We start from the raw sequence: 17,743 nt of genomic DNA, 5'->3' as shown, positions 1-17,743 counted from the left end.
AACAACAATGGAAATTTTTAAATAAAAAATATTTGCCTTTTATTATGTGAGAAATACAGCCCTGACTGGGTGCTTAGGAATCATGGCAGGCCTTACAGAATTTATCTTGAGGATAAACGGGGGTATTTTCTATAGTATATTCTTGACATCTAGAATCATTTTATATATTAGGATGAGTCATAAGATATTGTCAATACTTGACAGTTTTTGACCTACAAAACTGTCAATTTCAAATGGTTAAGACTAAGAAATATATTTGTAAAATTGAGGAAGGTATTATAGGTTAATAATTGGCCCAATTGCCATTGCCTTCTAAAAGCTTCTCAGTTATGGAAAAGTTATCAGTACAACCTGCTCTAATGGGACGGCCCTGCTGTGCTTCTGCTGAAGGAGCTCAAAACAGGCCTCCTCAAGATGCACCCTTCTGGCATGTGAATTATTTTGAGCTGAAGGCAATGGAGACCCTGCGGGCTCATGGAAAACTTGTACCTCTCTTAAAGAATTTAAATTAAGGTCCTTTCCCATAATAAGAGTTATTACCAGAAATAACTTTTTGTGACCTATTAATAGGGCAAGGCAGACATATAATTACTGAACATCTGCTCTTCTTATCGTCCTGAGAATGACCTTCCTCCCCTCTGAAGCCATGACATGCCTGACCTCAGCCTTAGCTCAGAATGCCATATGTACCTCATTTTAACTTTCTGTCTCTGTACCTCTTGTGTATATGGGGTCTCGGACTCTTATGTATGTGGGGTTCCCTTATGTTTGTATGTAATTAAATTCAGTTATTTTCTCTTGTTAATCTGTCTCATGTTGATTTAGTTATAAGACCAGCCAGAAGAAACTAGAAGGGTAGAAGAAAATTCCTTCATTCCATGCCCCCTCACACACTGCCAGCCTGGTTGAATGGGTTGGGGTGAGTCAAAGTGAACCACAACTGGGATATGATGGGGACTCAATCACTGGAGTCCACTGAGAAATGGCCTTCCTATAGAGAAATACTACTGTGAAGTAGGATTTTGGAGGAAAATATATAACCGGTAAGTTAAAAGGAAGTTAGAGAAACCTCAGAAATGCTTCAGGTGTATGAGGGAATGTCCAATGGGTAGTGGCACTTGACTAATGCAGGCAACATTTATAGCCCTAAAGGGGAAGGGTATCTGAGGAACATCATCTTGTCTCATGGAAAAAAAAATGTTTCTCTCTAATTGTTCAAATTATGCCCATAGATGAATCAGAGAACTAGCCTAACATGAGTGGCTCGGCCCAAAATTTTTAGAAAATAAATAATAATAAACAATACAAAATAAGATAAAGAGGAGAGTAAGAGAAAGACTGGGAAGTTCCATGGTAAAGAGTTATGAGTAGGGAACTTACAGAGGATTTTTACATTCTTATTTGCTCGTTACATACTTCAAATTTTCTATAATAAATGTAATATTTGTGTAATTTTAAAAGACAGCAAACGTAATTAATTTTACTTTAATGAAGAGATTTGAGAAGACTCAAGTTTCTTCCAGCACTAAGAATCATTGAGTCTTTTTGAAAGGCCAAATGCAGATACCTAGACCACACATTTAAATTGTGCTTTCCTACTCCTACCCTACCCTAGTTTTCCCTTAAAGTGCAGTCTCCCAAATCACTGGGTCTGCAAACAGATCTACCCTCTGAAGCCATCAGGCGAGTCTGGGGAATGCAGCAGCAGGTAGGGGCCTGGCATTTGGGGGGTCTTCACAGTCTAAATCCTGCAGTGAGCTCACTGAGAAAGACTCCTTTGTGAAGGACTGCACTTCCTGGCCCTAAGGACTCTCTGGCTTTTCTTTCACAGAAAACGTTTGCAATCTGGATGGTCTTTCAGCAACAGGTCACACACCTTCCCATAAAAGTTTCCACTCCTCAAACACTTCACAGATAGCTGATGGCAGAAGCTGTGAAAAGGTTACCAAGGACAAAAACAGGCTATTTCTAGCTGAAGTGAACGCATGCTGTATTGTCTGCCAAGAGTCCATTTCCCCTTCTTCTGGTACCACGACTCTGAATTTCCTGTGAGGAACCATGCCTCCCTCACACTCAAGCATGTTCTTCACATGTCACTTATTTCTCCTGGTTCAGGGAGGGAGGAGGGGCATGGAAAAGGGGAGAGAGAAGCAATAGGATTAACTCCAGCGAGAATTCTGCTGCCAGCACTCCACCAAAAGGGCTCCTGTTAAGACTACCATGGCCCTCCGATGTGCTAAATTCAATGGTCAAGTCTCAGTTTCACCTGATTTGACCCATGAGCAGCATTAGACTCAGCTGACCACTTCCTCTTTGTGAAATTCTCTTTAGTTGGTTCCCAATTTACACCATACTCTTAGTTTAATCCCCTCCCCTCCCTACACCCTAACACACACACTCACACTCTTTCTCAGTCTTCTTGGAAGGTTTCTCCTCTTGTCCCCCAGCTTTCAAGGCTCAGTCCTTGAGACTTCTTTTCTATGTACACTCATTCCCTTGGTGATCTTCCAGTTTCTTGTGAGGCTCAAAACCTTGGAGTCAGTTTCCCTTGCCCTTTGTTTCCCAGCCACATTCCATCAGAAAATACCATTGGCTCTATCCTAAAGATAGAGCCAATGTCCAGTCACTTCTCACCACTTCTGCTGCCACCACCTAGGGCTGGATACGGTCATCTCTCACCTTATTATTGAAGTTCTCTCTCAACTGGTCTCTCCCCTTCTATCTTTGCCCTCTTTCAGTTTCTACATTATACAGCAACTGGAGTAATCCTATTAAAATTCAAATTGGATCAAGTCACTCCTCTGCTCAAAACCCTCAGCGGTTTCCTATTTCACTATGTGTAAAAGCAAAAGAAGGTCAGTTAGGCCAAATCATCTCTGAGCTCTCACCTCCCTGCTCTCTCCAACCCAGCCACACTGGCTTCTTTGCTGTTCCTTAAACACTTAATTTTTCTTCAGGACTTTGTACTTGTTTGCCTGGAATGTTCTTCCCAGAGATAGTCATGTCTTCACCTCTTTAAGGTCTTTCTTCAAAATCACCTTCCATCTTGCCATCCTTTCTAAAATTGTAATCTCCCAACATTTCTTATTGCCCCTTCCCTGCTTTAATTTTCTTATCATCACATAATATATCATACATTTTACTTTTTTTTGGCTCATTGTCTGTCTCCCACCACCCCTCCACCCAGAACATAAGCCCCATGAGGTTAAGAATTTTGTTTTGTTTCCTGCTGTATCCTCAGTGCCTAGAAAAGTGCTTGACACATATTCTTTGCTCAACAAATTTTTGTTGAATGAATGCGTCCATCTCCCTTCTGCTGGCTCTTGTCCATCAAACATAAGCAAGTTCACTCTAGCCTTAACATTCTTCCCTTGATCCAACTCATCCCACAAGTTAGCTCGCTCCTTCTCTCCACCAACTCACTGCTTCTACTTTCTTAAACACCGTGCTGACCAGCTATTTCAAGCCAGAAGTCACCTCTGCGGCAGGCTACTTTGGTCATCAACGTGTTTAAAAGTACTTAAATCAATATAAGTGCAGACATGAGTTATCTCATGACTGGTCAGTAACTTTTGAACACAGAAACACGTGTATTCTCATGACCGGTCAGCAAGTTAACTTCTGCCCTTTAACATCTTAATTTGGCTAAATATTCTACTAAATGTGTTTTCACCAAGGACACTTATAAGCTCCAAATTTTCAAATCCAATCACCATATTTCTCCCACTGTAAAATGTACCATTAGAGTTTTGGGGGTTTTTTTGTTGTTGTTGGAGGGGGGATAAAGAGACTGTGGGTAGGAAACTTTATGAAATGCATCCCAATTCCCAAACACATTAATTACACTGTGGGGCAGGGGCAGACAACAGGAGGGGTATACCGCTATAAGAGGAGGAAATAGACAACTCTTCTCATTTTCTTTCTGGCCTATTCTGCAACTCTGGCACGTCTCAATACTTTTCTCAAAACACCCTCTCCCTTGGCTACAAGTTTCAGATTCTCTCCTCAGCTTTCTCAAGAAACTATCTTTCTAGGCATTCTTTCTGAATCTCTTCTTAAATTCTTTCTCTTCTCACCCTTTTATTAATATTGGTGTTTCCTTAAGTCTCATTCTTCATTCTTTTTGTTTTCATTCTCTACACTTTCCAAGGTGATTTATTCATGCCCATATCTTTAACCACTGGCTCCATGCTCCAACTCCAACTCCCATTCTCTCTCAATTTCTGCTCAACTTCTCCAAGCTCTAGACGCAAATTTCTAGCAACCTACAGAACATCTCTTCCTCGATACCTTATAAGCACTCATAGTTAGCATGTGCTAGGATGAATTCATCTCCTTCCTCCCCTGTAAACTCTACTCCCTCCCCCATTCCCAGCCTTTATATATAAACATTTATCCACCCAGCATCCAAATCTAAACCTGAAGATGTCTTGACATCTTCTCGCTTTCCCTCCCAACAAACCACCCAGGCCTCTACCTCAGACTCTACCTCAAAAATATTGTCTAAATCCAGCCCCTCCCACCCATCCCCCATTTAAAGCCTTAGGTGTAGGTCCCCATCATCTCTCACCTACTGGACTATTGCAGGAGCCCAATACTAGTCTCCCCACCATTGCTCATTAACTTCTTGGTTCATTCTCTAGACTAATACCAGACTCACAAAGCCAAATCTTATGACCACTGAGTATAATGATAGCATAAAAGAAAATACTTTACCACACCCTCCCACATTCTTATGAAAATCTTCATCTTTATCCTAAAAGAAATGGTGTTTTTTTTCCCCCAAATGAAATGCCAATGCATTCGAATTAAGAAATGGCCACTATTGCCTCTTCTGAGACAAGGCAGCATGACCAAGGCCAAGTAAGTAGAGAATTTAGTTGGCCCTCCCAACGCCCATTAACTTGTGAACAACAAAAGTGCACTGTGGGAGAAAAGTGTGCAGAGTGGGATGGGAACTCTTAGGGAAACCCTGGGTTCGTTGTTTGGTTTTTCTTTGTTTTATTTGTCTGGGTGTTGGCTGTTGCCTCTGTGAACTGGCAGCCATGTATTCACCATGAGTATAAAGAGACTTTCCAAGTGATCTCTAACAAAAGGCATTACTTGGGTAAGGCACTAAATGAATGAGTTCATTCCCCAATTTAACAGAGGTTTGCCCTCAGTGGGGAAGGGGCAAAAGCAAGAAAATGGGCCCAAAGATGGGCCCTTCCTAACATCTTTATGTCTCTGCGCAACAATTCTGATAGAATTCTGACAGGCCTAGCTTCTCTATCCTCTGAAACATTGAAACATAGCTGTATGATGACAGGACTTTTGTTTTCTTTCTTGGATCTGAATGAGCTTTTTTTGGCTAGAAGACTGTCTTCTCACGCACAGAAGGGGAATCTAGCATTCGGTGGTTGCATTCTTCCAGGAAGCAAAGAGCATCTGAGGGAGCCCAGTGCAGGCTACGCCCTCCAACCCTCTAGCACTGGATGCCAAGGAATCTCCCCTAATGCTTCCTTAAGTCTTTTATATTAAGATAAAGATACATATATTCATTTGTACACTCATAAAAAAGAATCTATTTTCTTTCCAGGATAAGGCTTTAGATTAGATAAATTTCGCAATAAAGTAGAAAGAACGAAAGGGGAAAAGCTTCCCTCCCAAACAGATATGATGCAGGAAAGAATAGGAAATCTTTCTTTGTTTATTTTTTAGTTAGATACAAGAGGATGTTGCTGTGAGAACAGAACAAACTAAGATAAAAGATGTCATAGAAACCAAAAACATTGTAACTGAATGAAAGTTTACATTGGAGATAATTAAGGAAAACTGAATCGGTAATATAGAGTACAATCTTGGGAAAATATTCTCAGAATACAAAGAAAAGTAAATGAATGAATGGATAAATGAATGAATGAATGAATGAATGAATAAATAAATAAATAAATATTGGCTTCAAAGATAAGACATCCAAATAATAGGTTCCTGAAGAAGAAAAACAAACAAAGCAGAAACATTAATCAAAGTTATGACAAGAGAAATCTTTCTTGCTCTAAAAAGAAGTCCTAATTTTGAAAATCAAGCAGGTTTACCATATTCTAGGCAAAATTTATGAAAGGAAGTCTATGCTGAGTTGTCTTATTGTGAAAATTATAAACATCAGGGATAAAGAACAGAAAAATCATTCAGGCTGAAAGCAAGTTGTCCTCAAACTTCTTTATAGCATCAAACTTCTCAAGACAATGGAGGACTATCTCCAGTTACTTGAGGGAGATAAGATTTCTGTATTTAGACAAGTTGTCACTCTCTTATCACACTGATATATTTTCTGAAAAATTACTTTGATATTCTTATCAGATCATTATGAAAGAAACCAAAATTAAGACTTCAAGAATGGCCCTGGCCGGTGTGGCTCAGTTGGCTGAGCATCGTCCTGTGTATCAAAAAGTTGCTGGTTCGATTCCTGGTCAGGACACATGCCCAGGCTGTGGGCTCGATCCCTGGTGGGGGGCCTGCAGGAGACAGCCGATGGATGTTTCTCCATCTCCCTTCCTCTCTCTCTAAAAAATCAATTAAAAATCTTTTTTTAAAAAAGAAGATAAAATAAATATGTAAGCAAATGAACCCTGTAAAATAAATGACTAATAGAATTTTCAATATTGGAATTTATAATACCAGAGTAACTAAAATAAGAAAGGAGGACACAGGGAACAAAAGTTCTTGAATTCTTTCATAACAGGGTCAAAAGTTACTATGTTCTTTATTTTGATATTAAAATAAACTTAAGCTCAGGAATGTTTTTCTTTCAGTATTTAAGATACCCATAGATTTAATAAAAATGAGATGTCTATTATCCACAGCTTTGTAGAAATACATATAAAAACAAAGTCTAGAATTTATAGCAAAAAACATAATATGAGAAAACATGAAACACCAGGGAGAATAAAACGAGAATGACAAGTAAAATAAATGTGAACTAAAGTCCTCCATGAAAACAAAGACTCAAGCTGGATTTTAAAAGCCAATGTTTTACAGAGGATACATAAAAAATAAAATTAAAATCCCAGCTGGCTTTTGGTAGAAATTGACAAGCTAAACCTAAAATTCATATGGAAATTCAAGGGATCCATAATAGCCAGAACAATCTTGAAAAAAGAAAACAAGTTGGAAGACTCACATTTCCAGATTTCAAAACACTACAAAGTTATAGTAATCAAGACGGTGTGAAACTGACACAAGGATAGACAGATAGGTTGTGGAAGAGAACCGTTAGTCCACAGTCAATTGATTTTCAACAATGGCATCAAGACAATTCACTGGGGGAAATGGTGCTGGGACAACTGGATATTCACATAAAATTGGGCCCCTACCTCATACCATACACAAAAATTACTCAAAAGTGGATCAAGCCCGGACGGGCATGGCTCAGCAGTTGAGCATCGACCTAGGATCCAGGCGATCGGGGTTCGATTCCCAGTCAGGGCACATGCCTGGGTTGCGGGCTCGATCAATGACTCTCTCATCATTGATGTTTCTATCTCTCTCTCCTTCCCTCTCCTTTCCTCTCTCTGAAATCAATAAAGATATATTAAAAAAAAAAAAAAGTGGATCAAAGACCTAAATGTAATGGCCAGAATTACAAAATTCTTTGAAGAATACACCAGTGCAAATCTTCATAACTCTGGATTAAGCAATGGTTTCTTAGCTAGCAACCAAGCAAAATATACATAAATTGGACGTCATCAAAATTAAAAATGTTTGTACTGCAAACAACACCCCTGAAAAAGTGAAAATAAAACCCACAGAATGGGGGAAATTTTTTTGCAAGTCATATATCTAATAGGAACTTGTATCTAGAATATATAAATAACTTCCACAACTCACTAACTTAAAAAACAAACCATTAAAAAGGCAAGGGATCTGAATAAACATTTCTCCAAAGAAGATATACAAATGCCCATTAAGCACGTAAACAGATGTTCGGAATCATTAGCCATCACAGAAATGCCAATCAAAGCCACCAGATACCACTTCACACTCATTAGGATGACTATAATCAAAGATACATAATAAATATAGGCAAGGATGTAGAGAAATTGAAGCTATCATATGCTGCTTTTGGAATGTAAAATGATGCTGCTACTTTGGAAAACAGTCTAGCATTTCCTCAAATGGTTAAATATAAACATATGATGCAGCAATTCCACTTGTAGGTATATACTCAAGAGAAATCAAAAATATAGGTCCACATAAAAACTTGTACATGAATGTTCATAGCAACATTATTCATAATGCCAAAAAGTGGACACACCCTCAAAGCCCATCAGCTGATGAACAGTTCAATAAAATTGGCATATCCATACAATGGAAGATGCGAAATGGAATATCCAGAATAGGCACAACTAGACAGAAAGTAGATTGGTGTTTGCCTAGGGCTGTAGAGAAGGGATTGGCAGGGAGGAAATGGAAGTGACTGCTAATGGGTACAGTGTTTCTTTTTGGAGTGATAAAATGTTCTAAAATTGATTGTGGTGATGGTTGCACAATCCTGTGAGTATACTAAAAAACACTGAATTGTAGACTTTAAATGAATGGATTATATGGTATGTGAATTATATCTTGAAATGAGATGAATAACTATGAGTTTGAATCTTAACTTCAACAATTACCAATTGAGAGATTTTAGGTAACTCACTCAACTACTCATTCTTTAGTTTCTTATTCGTCAGATAGGGACAGTTAAATAGTACTAACATCAAATAGTTGTTTGAGAACTGAGTTAACATCTGTAAGGTGATTAGAACAGCGTGTGGCCCAATACACACCATAAACCTATAGGTTAATTAACTAAAGCCACCACCACTTCTATTGATTAAAAACTTACTGTATTAGTTTCCTATGGCTGCCCTAGTGGCTTAAAACAACACACATTTACTCTCATGTTCTGGAGGGCCAAAGTCTAAAATCAGTTTCACTGAACTGAAATCAAAGTGTCTGCAAGGCCACTCTTTTCCATCTTCTAGAAGGTACTTCATGCATTACTTGGCTTGCGGCCCCCTCTGCCATATTCAAAGCAAGCAGTATAGCACCTTGCTTCAGTGGTTACATTGCCTTCTGTGTCAAGTCACCCTCTTCCTGTGGTACATTTACACAATGGAATACTACTCAGCGTAAAAAAAGATAGAAATCTTATCTTCTCGCCTTACAGCAGAGATGGACCTAGAGAGTATTATACTAAGTGACATAAGGCAGTCAAAGAAAGACAAATACCGTATGATCTCACTTATATGCAGAATCTAATAAACAAAATAATTATTCATTTATTTTTTTAAATTGTTGATAGTATTACAGATGTTCCCCATCCCCCCCCTTCCCTCCCACTCCACCCAGCCCTTGCCCCACCCTAGGCCTTCACCACTCTATTGCCTGTGTCCACGGGCTATATATGCATATATGTTCTTTGGTTAATCTCTTCCCATTCCCTCTGCCCCCCTCCCCTCTGAGATTTGTCAGTATGTTCCATGCATCCATGCCTCTGGACCTATTTTGTTTGTCAGTTTATTTTTGAACAAAATAATTTAACAAACAAATTAGAGAAGCAGAGCTACACAGAAGACTTGACGGCTGTCAGAGGGGAGGGGGGTTGGGGGGCTGGGTGAAAAAAAGGCAAAGGGATTAATATAAATTTGTGTGTGTGTGTGTGTATATATCACATAGACACAGACAATAATTCAGTGACAGCCAGAGGGAAAGGGGGGTGGAGAAGGTGGCAGAGGGCAAAGGGATGATAAATGGGGGCAAAAAGAGACTTTGCTTGGGGCGATAGGCATATGATGCCGTGTGCAGATGATGTCGTGTGCAGATGATGTTTTGCTGAGTTGTACACTTGGAACCTGCATGGTTTTCTTAACCAATGTCACCCCAATAATCTCAATTTTTTTAAAAAAAGTCTCCCTCTTCTTCCCTCTTATAGGGACATTTGTGATTGCATTTAGGGCCCATCTGGATTATCTAGAGTAATCTCCCCAATTCAAGATCCTTAATTTAATCACACTCAGGAAACTTAAGGCAGCATTCATAAATTCTAGGAATTGGGGGCTATAATCTTTGCAGCCTACTAGTTACTATATTGACCAAAAGAAGAAGAAAAAGAAAGTAAATCTATGAAAAACTCCTTATGATTATTTCTAAGATCACCAAAATAAAGCAATAAAAAAGGCATTAATCAAAGTATGGTATCAACAACATTGTACACAACTTAAATTAGAAAGTAAGAGTACCGCACTATTAATTACTATTTGGCGGCCCTTGTGCACTGGAAACTTTTCCTGTCGTCCCTACCCTACCTGAAAAGTGTAATGCCTAAAAAATTATTTTGCTGATGACACATCCCTTGAGATGTCTTTTTGTGCACTATGTCTGAGTCTTTATCCGCTGAGCAATACTGCTCTGATTTTATGGTTCAGAGATTCTGACCTCCACCTCCTAAATCCTGCCTACCAGACCCACCTCCTGACTCTGGCCTCCTGGGTCTGCCATGGTCATTTGGGAGGGAAAGAGCCGGTAACTTTCCCTCTCATCCATTCCATACTTCCTAAAGTTATGTAACTATCCAAGGCTCAGCTGCCTAAGGTGCCATCTGAGAACTTTATCTTATTTTTTATCTTTCCCAAGACTATTTCCCAAGACTCCTTCTCTGCATCTACTTTACATTCTTCTTATAATCCCAGCTCTCCATCAACCCCCCTTTCTAATAAACCAATATAAAAATGATTCACATCTTCCTCCCCCACCCCTGGAACTGAAATTCTCATAGGTATCAATAAAAGTACACAAAAGTAAACGCATATATACTATAATTTTACATAAGAGAAAATTATGGTTGGGGGGGACTGCCATATAATTGAAATGACTGGATAGATTTATAAATATCTAATTTTATATCTTAAAACATAATATATCTTATTCACAAGTGTTCATAGATTTATAAAAATTCACTACATGCTTAGGTACAAAGCAGCCTCAGAAATTATAAAGCTATATATTCTATTATGAAATAAAATAAAAAATTAATTAAACAAAAATAACAATCACTTGGAACTTAAAAATTATTATCTTGGGTTAAAGAGACAATAAAAATGCAGTATAAAACTACTCTGAAAACTACAACACCACAGGAAAAAATGTATGGGATCTATTCTTAGCTGTAAGTCTCCGTATAAAAACACTAAGAGAGGATTCAGAAAAACAAATGTAAATATGGCAAGAAAACTTGAATATCTTTATTTTACAAAGAGCTCACTTAAATTAATTTAAAAACATAAAATCCAAATAAATAATAAACAGGTAAAAGATGTAAACAGACACAATACAAAAGAAGAAGCACGTTATGTGAAAAATGTTTAAGTTACCAGTAATTAAAGAAATAAAATTAAAGAAACTAAAACAACATAAAAGTAGGTAAGATTATTTAAAAAACAAGATCAAAAACACCAAATCAGAAATTCAGCAAAACAGGACCTGCTTGTGGGAGCATGAAGGATCCACTCTTAGGGATAGAAATTAATATCTTAGGGATATTACTTGGCAATAGTAATCAGTAACTTTAAAAAACATTTACAAGCTTTAATGCAGTAATTCTACTTGTGGGACTCCATCATTTGCATGCAAGCCTGCATATGGAATAGCGTCAAGCACGAAGATGTTTACTGGAAATGGCAACAACCTAAATGGTCAACAACAGGGGAATATTTAAATGAACGATGTAACTATAACAATTATGCTAACAAAGACTATGCTGTAAGATGGAAAGTACTTGTGCCTCACTGCTACGCTAAAAACCAGGCTTTAAAATTATACCTATATACAGCCTGATGATCACAACGCCACCTCACAATTTTTCAAGGTCCTAGCCAAGTAAATGCTCAGAGAGAAACAACCCAGCATGGTAAAAGGACTTTCAAGAAAATACACGAAGTATTGTCACAAATGACTGTTTTCCTTCTCTGCCCTAATCTACATTTTCACATTTTCTTTAACGGACATGTACCATATTACTTACACCCTCACAGACAGGAGGGACTTGTCAACATTCTTGCTATGAATCAAAAGGAAACACCTCTTATATAGGGCGGCCACTGCCCTTGTTCGTGGGTCTCTTAGACAAAAACTGCAGGGTGAAAGCATGTCAGGCAAATCCCCCTCGTCTTTTCTCCGACTTCTTTTTTCCTCGGAATTCCCTTGATTTTCCGAGCCTAAAGAAATCCCACCAGCCCTCTCTTCCCGCCTTTGCACCTGGGATGTTCCCCGCCTTACTTGTGCTTTGGGGAGACAGTGTCTCAGGCACGCTGCTCCCAGTCTCAGAGCCCTGAGTCCCTGCTGCCCCCACTGCCCCGACACTCCAAACACTCAGCAAAGGGTTCGGCAGGCAGCCAAGTGTCCTGCTCCAGTGCGGCTCAGGCAGGAGGCACGGAATGAAAGCAGCTTAGGGAAACTGAGGGCCATGGAGAAAATGTGGGAGAGGTTTAGGAAATCCAACAATTGCCTTTTCTTGTGTAATAGTAGTTTCATGAGATAAAGACTCAGACTTGTTTCTTGTATGGCAAATAGGGGGCCTTAACTTCCCGTTCTGGACACATATTGACTGAATGAACAAATGAACGAACGAATGAATGAGGCTTCTTGTTATCCTGCAATGACATAGCTGATCAGTGACTCAAGTGATGGCTTTGGTACCAAAATAAGCCCTGAGATTAAGGCATGCAATGACCCTATAACATGGCTAGTCAAGTGTGGCCTATGGAGGGGCGGCATGACCACCACTTGAGTCTATTAGAAATGCAGAAGCTCAGGTCCCACCCCAGAGCTACTGGATCAGAATCTGCATTTTAACAAGATCCCCAATGATACACATGCATGTTAAAGTTTGAGAAATACTGCCTCGGAGCATACACACATATTCGCCAAGATGAAGCTAGTGCCTCTGCTCTTCTGTACTTCCATCAAACCATCAAGAGGAGTGATGATTCCTCACCACAGGGGCTGCCCTCAGTTCTGGCCTTGCTCCAAACTGTTTCAGGGAGCAGAGCTCACAACGGAACAGACCTGATGTGACTGTCCTAGGGCTCACCACTCTTTAGGGCTGGCCCAGCACCACCCAACTCAAAGGGGAGTTACATGCTAATGCCCTGGTGGTTAAAGAGTGCAGAAGCAACCCAAAAGACAACACAAGGGAGAAAATACTCTTAAAATGAAGTTTAGCCAAGTAAAAGCAAGAGCAATCACTGGCATTTGTGAAACCTATTTACCACATGTGTCTAATTACCATGCAAGACAATCATGATTAAGGAAATCATTTAATATGCAGCAGCTGATTGCTTTGTAAAGGTTTATTTGATTACATGACTGGCAATCCCAAATTTATAGTCAGGGCTAAACTTTGCACTTTTGCCTCAAATCTCCAGGATGGACATGTAAATAGGTTCTCTGCTCAGAACTCGAAAAAGGTGAAAGAGCATTTTACTCTAAAATCTGGGCTGTGGTTTCAGCAAAAGAGAGAGAAAAGATCTTTAAGCACTGCTCAGACTGGGAAGGGGCTTGTTGCGGAGACCAGATTGTACTCATCTTTCTAGAACCCCTGAAGTGTCCCATCCTTTGAGAACTTTTCTCAGAAATCATCACTCCCTATTCTGTTCCCCATGGCATTTTCTTTAGACTTGTATTACAGCTCTTAGGGAAGTAGGAGAACTTAATGCACTAGGAACCCAGGCTTTGCAGCCTAACTGTATAGGTCTAAAATCCCCCTCTGCCTATTACTAGATGTCTGACCTTGGCCACATAACTTCCCTTCACAGCTGTGAAATGCAGAAACCTATAATCATAGGTATATTCTGAAGATTACATGAAACAATGCATAAAAAAATTACAGTGCCTGGCATATAATAAATACTGAATCAACATCAGCTATTACTACTAGCACTTCGCAAAGTCTGGCTTCAATTAGAGTTGGTTGTATATATGTCTGTCTTTCCCACTAGACTGTAAGCAAACTGTTTATATCCCACACATCTGGCATAGGGACTTACAAATGGTAGACACAATAATATTTGTCAAATTGGTTTGAAGGTATGCCAGGAAGAGGAAAGGGAGGGTGCTAGAAGCAAATATAATGTACTTCATGATTTTACCCAGGGCCAACCTTTATAGTGTTTGTTTTTTTTTCTATTACTAGAGTCTATTGTCTCAGACTATGCTATATATAAAATGGGGCTGGGGAAACATTATTTCTGGGCCCAGATGTCCTGTTCAGAGAGTATGAGGTTGTGCTCTAAGGCACCTGAAATCTCCAGCTGTCCGCTGGCTGAAGGGGAAGGGGAGCTGCAGTTCAGCCAGAGCTAGACTGGCCAAACTGGGTGCCCAGGAGTGGGGCCACATCAGCTTTGAATATCACCCACCTAGTAGGGATGCATTTTGTTTTTCAGTGTGTTCTCTTAGAGGGATGTGGTTACAGATTACACAAGAGCTGTATGTGCCAGCAAGAGCTCTACAGGAAACTTAAAGGTCCCCTTTTAAACCAGCCTCTGGACCCTTGGATGAACATCAACTAAAATAATAGTTTATAAATATTTATTGAGTGCCCATTATATGCTAAACATTGCTGCATACAGCAATGTAGGCACTGAAGATTCAAAGGTAAATAAAGAAATTATAGTTGGGGGAAAGGAGAGGCAATGCAGAGGGCAGGAATGTGGAGATGTCTGACAAGCCACCTTAGGCATTAAGTGGTGAGGTGTTGTAGAAACATCCAAGAAAGAGTTAAATCTAAGGCTCAAAGGGGAAACTAACAACCAAGATGAGGCCTGAAGGAGTGATTGCGACAGCTAACATTTATTGAGCATATACTACATGCATAGGCCCTGCTCTGAGAACCTTGCGTGAATCCCTCATTTAGTCCTTACAACAACCCTATTAGGTAGATACTATATTCTCTTCGCTTTATAGATGAGGAAACTGAGACACACAGTCAGTAAATGGTGGAGGTGGGGTTCAAACCCAGGCAGCATGGCTCCAGACTGAGGGAAAGAAGAGAGTCAGATAGGCTTTCGAGGCAGAGATAAGCTCCTTGTGACAGTCAAGAGGGAGGAAAAAAGTAACATCTTTTTGGGAACTGAAAGTGGCTGGGGGTGGGGACAGAAGCTCAGTGACGACTGGGCTTACTCCGCAGCCTGGAAGGGAAACCAGAGGCAGGGGATTTCTGGTCTAGTCTAGCTGTGTGATTCTTATCACCTAACCCCTCCTGGCCTCAGGCTCTCCCTTTTTTAAGAGGCAATAATGACAATAGCTGGGCTGTACCACAGAGGAGGCCATGAGTACCAAAGGAGAAAAAAGTATGTGAACTTGACAGGAAAGCACAAGTTTCTTCCTAGACTTGCAATTATATCAGTAGCATTACCCCAGCAGCTTCAGGTTCTGCAAACCTGGAACCAACGGCGTCCGGGCAGTAGCGAGGGCCTGAGAGTAGAGCAGCAGAGTGAGGGAACGGAAAAGCCAGCGGAGGCTGTGTCCCATCGCCTGCCTCCAGACTCACCACTTACTGTGATCCCAAGGCAAGCCACTCTCCCACCGCCTCAACTCCATCATCTATAAAATGGGGATGGTAACTTGGCACTCATTTCATAAACTGATGTGAGTAATAAATAACACGTGTAACGTGCCGGGAGCTGTTCTAACCACAGAGTAAAGACTTAGTAAATGTTAACGGCTAACATTATTATCCTTATTAAGAAATCCGTTGGCTGCTCATTGTCATTCCTCCGCGTTCTATGTGACAAAAGCGTGTGGGGTTATCAGAAATTAGAAATAGTGAAGCTTTGCAATCCTACACACTCACACTGCTGCAGAGATTCCTCCTGGCTCCCACGGACTGGCAAGCAGCTAGCTTTCCGTCCTGGCAGAAAATGCCCAAAAGAGGTAAAAAGACAGCGACTGCACACCATTTGTGCAAAGCAGGCTGCTCTTGCAGTTTTTAGACAAAATCTAAATATAGTCAGTCAAACACGCCTTGCTTTTTTAAGATAAAACTGTTCTTCAGCCCTCCATCCCCTCTGTCTGCTGCCCCCCCTCTCCCCCCCATACACACTCCACACTCCTCCCAAGAAATTTTCAGTCTTTTGCAAGACATACTCTGGGGTCCTCTGGTGACAGCCTCTGGCCACATTAACTTCTCAGACTCCCTGAAGAGAAGCCTTTGCTAATTTCACAACAGGAAAGCACGCAGGAAATTCGAGAACAAAACAAATCTACAAGCTGAGCCCAGCATCTCCAAGCAAACGCGCTGAGGTCCGGACCGAAGCGAGATGACTCTGGACTATAAATGAGGCAGCTGCCTCTTAAACTGCCAGGGGGACGGAAGAAGTCATTTACCTCTTAAAAAACCAGATCTGAATACAAATAGTAATGAATATTCATGAGCCCCTTCAGCTGCCTCAAGAGCCACCCCCCGACTAGGACTACGAGGCTTTGCTTCTTTAAAAGTTTCCCAAAGCTCTTCCTCTGCCTCCTCTCAGAAGGAGAGGGTGGGAAAGTTCATTCAGGGCTTTCTGCCTCCTGGCCTTTCAAGTACTTGCTTTTGGTCTGGGCTTTAGGTTTTTGGGGGTTGTTGTTTTTTTTTTCTTTCTTCCTCGGTTTTTTTGCTCTTAAGGATCCGGATCGAATCGATTTGCTCTTACCCTTTACATCTTCCATCACTGGCAGCTTTTGTGTTCCTCCTCTTTGCTCTCACTTTTTCAGCCTCTGCTTGCTGTGGTCGGTCCCAGTGAGAGAGGTACTCAAGGAACAGAGATATAACAGACCCTCCGGCTCGTGGGAGGGGCTAAAGCCGCTGGCCCGTTTAGGAAGGAACCTCTAACTCAGTCTTTTTCATTGACTGGAAACGACAGATTGGCCTTGGTGAAGGAGGCCAGCTGCTCATTTCCGTAAAGCTCAAGCAGGCTTCCCAGGGTGGTAACTTTGTGCATTCGGGTTCCCGTACCTCTCTCCCGCTCTTTGCCTCTTGCATTGTTACAGAAACCCATCTTCCCCCTTGAGAAATGTACCTCGGCTGCAGGCAAAAAATGCTATTTACTTATTGCAGTTTTGAAGCCAGATAACAGGAAACTTGTTACCTTGATACCCACTGGGAAAAACAGATAACAGGAAACTTGTTAACTTGATACCCACTGGGAAAAACTGGGACGCAAGAACAGTTCTTCCCGCCCTGGGAGGCTGATCACTTCTGGTCCCTGAGGAGCAATCCCTTCACAAGACTTAGACCAGAAGAGCAACGGATCACCCAAGGGATGGACGCAGCAGTGGCCGAAGTCGTGTTTTTGGACGTGCGGCCAGGTGCCACAGCAGAGGAGGCTGCGGGCTGGGAACAGCTCTCTAGCTGTACTGACGCCAGCTGTACACCTTTTTTCCAAACTATGACCTCCTGCCTCTTAAGCCTTCTGAGCAGGAATTGCCACACTCGGTTTTGGCGAGATGACCCAAAGGCAGATAAGAGGATGACCAAAAGATTTTAAAAACTGTATATGAAGTTATTTTGAAATCAGGACAAGAGCTAATCCTCGGAGAGGAAGGTAAGTCCTCAAGTCCCAAGGCTGCCTGGGCAGCTTCTCCCTACAAGAGGCTGTCAGAAACCTTAGCATTTTAGGTTTGAAAGAAACCTCAGACATCTAGTCTAACTAAGGTTAGAGATGTGAAAAAGTTAAGCCACACT

General features: G+C 40.8%; 1 protein-coding gene across 1 annotated transcript in view; it reads right to left on the bottom strand.

Annotated features, from left to right (window-relative positions):
- ENTPD1 (ectonucleoside triphosphate diphosphohydrolase 1) overlaps positions 1-16,816 on the bottom strand; it is an 82,988-nt gene extending 66,172 nt beyond the window's left edge. Inside the window, exon 1 of the mRNA XM_016220035.2 lies at positions 16,713-16,816. Coding sequence (XP_016075521.2) covers positions 16,713-16,728 — 16 coding nt within the window. The 5' untranslated portion in view covers positions 16,729-16,816. The remainder of the gene's footprint in view (positions 1-16,712) is intronic.
- Between the last annotated feature and the right edge of the window lie 927 nt (positions 16,817-17,743).

The sequence above is a fragment of the Miniopterus natalensis genome, chromosome 14, assembly GCF_054644295.1.
Source record: "Miniopterus natalensis isolate mMinNat1 chromosome 14, mMinNat1.hap1, whole genome shotgun sequence".
NCBI lineage: Eukaryota > Metazoa > Chordata > Mammalia > Chiroptera > Miniopteridae > Miniopterus > Miniopterus natalensis.
Note: the sequence above shows the minus strand (reverse complement) of the source record. Positions and strands in the feature narration are given on the sequence as shown.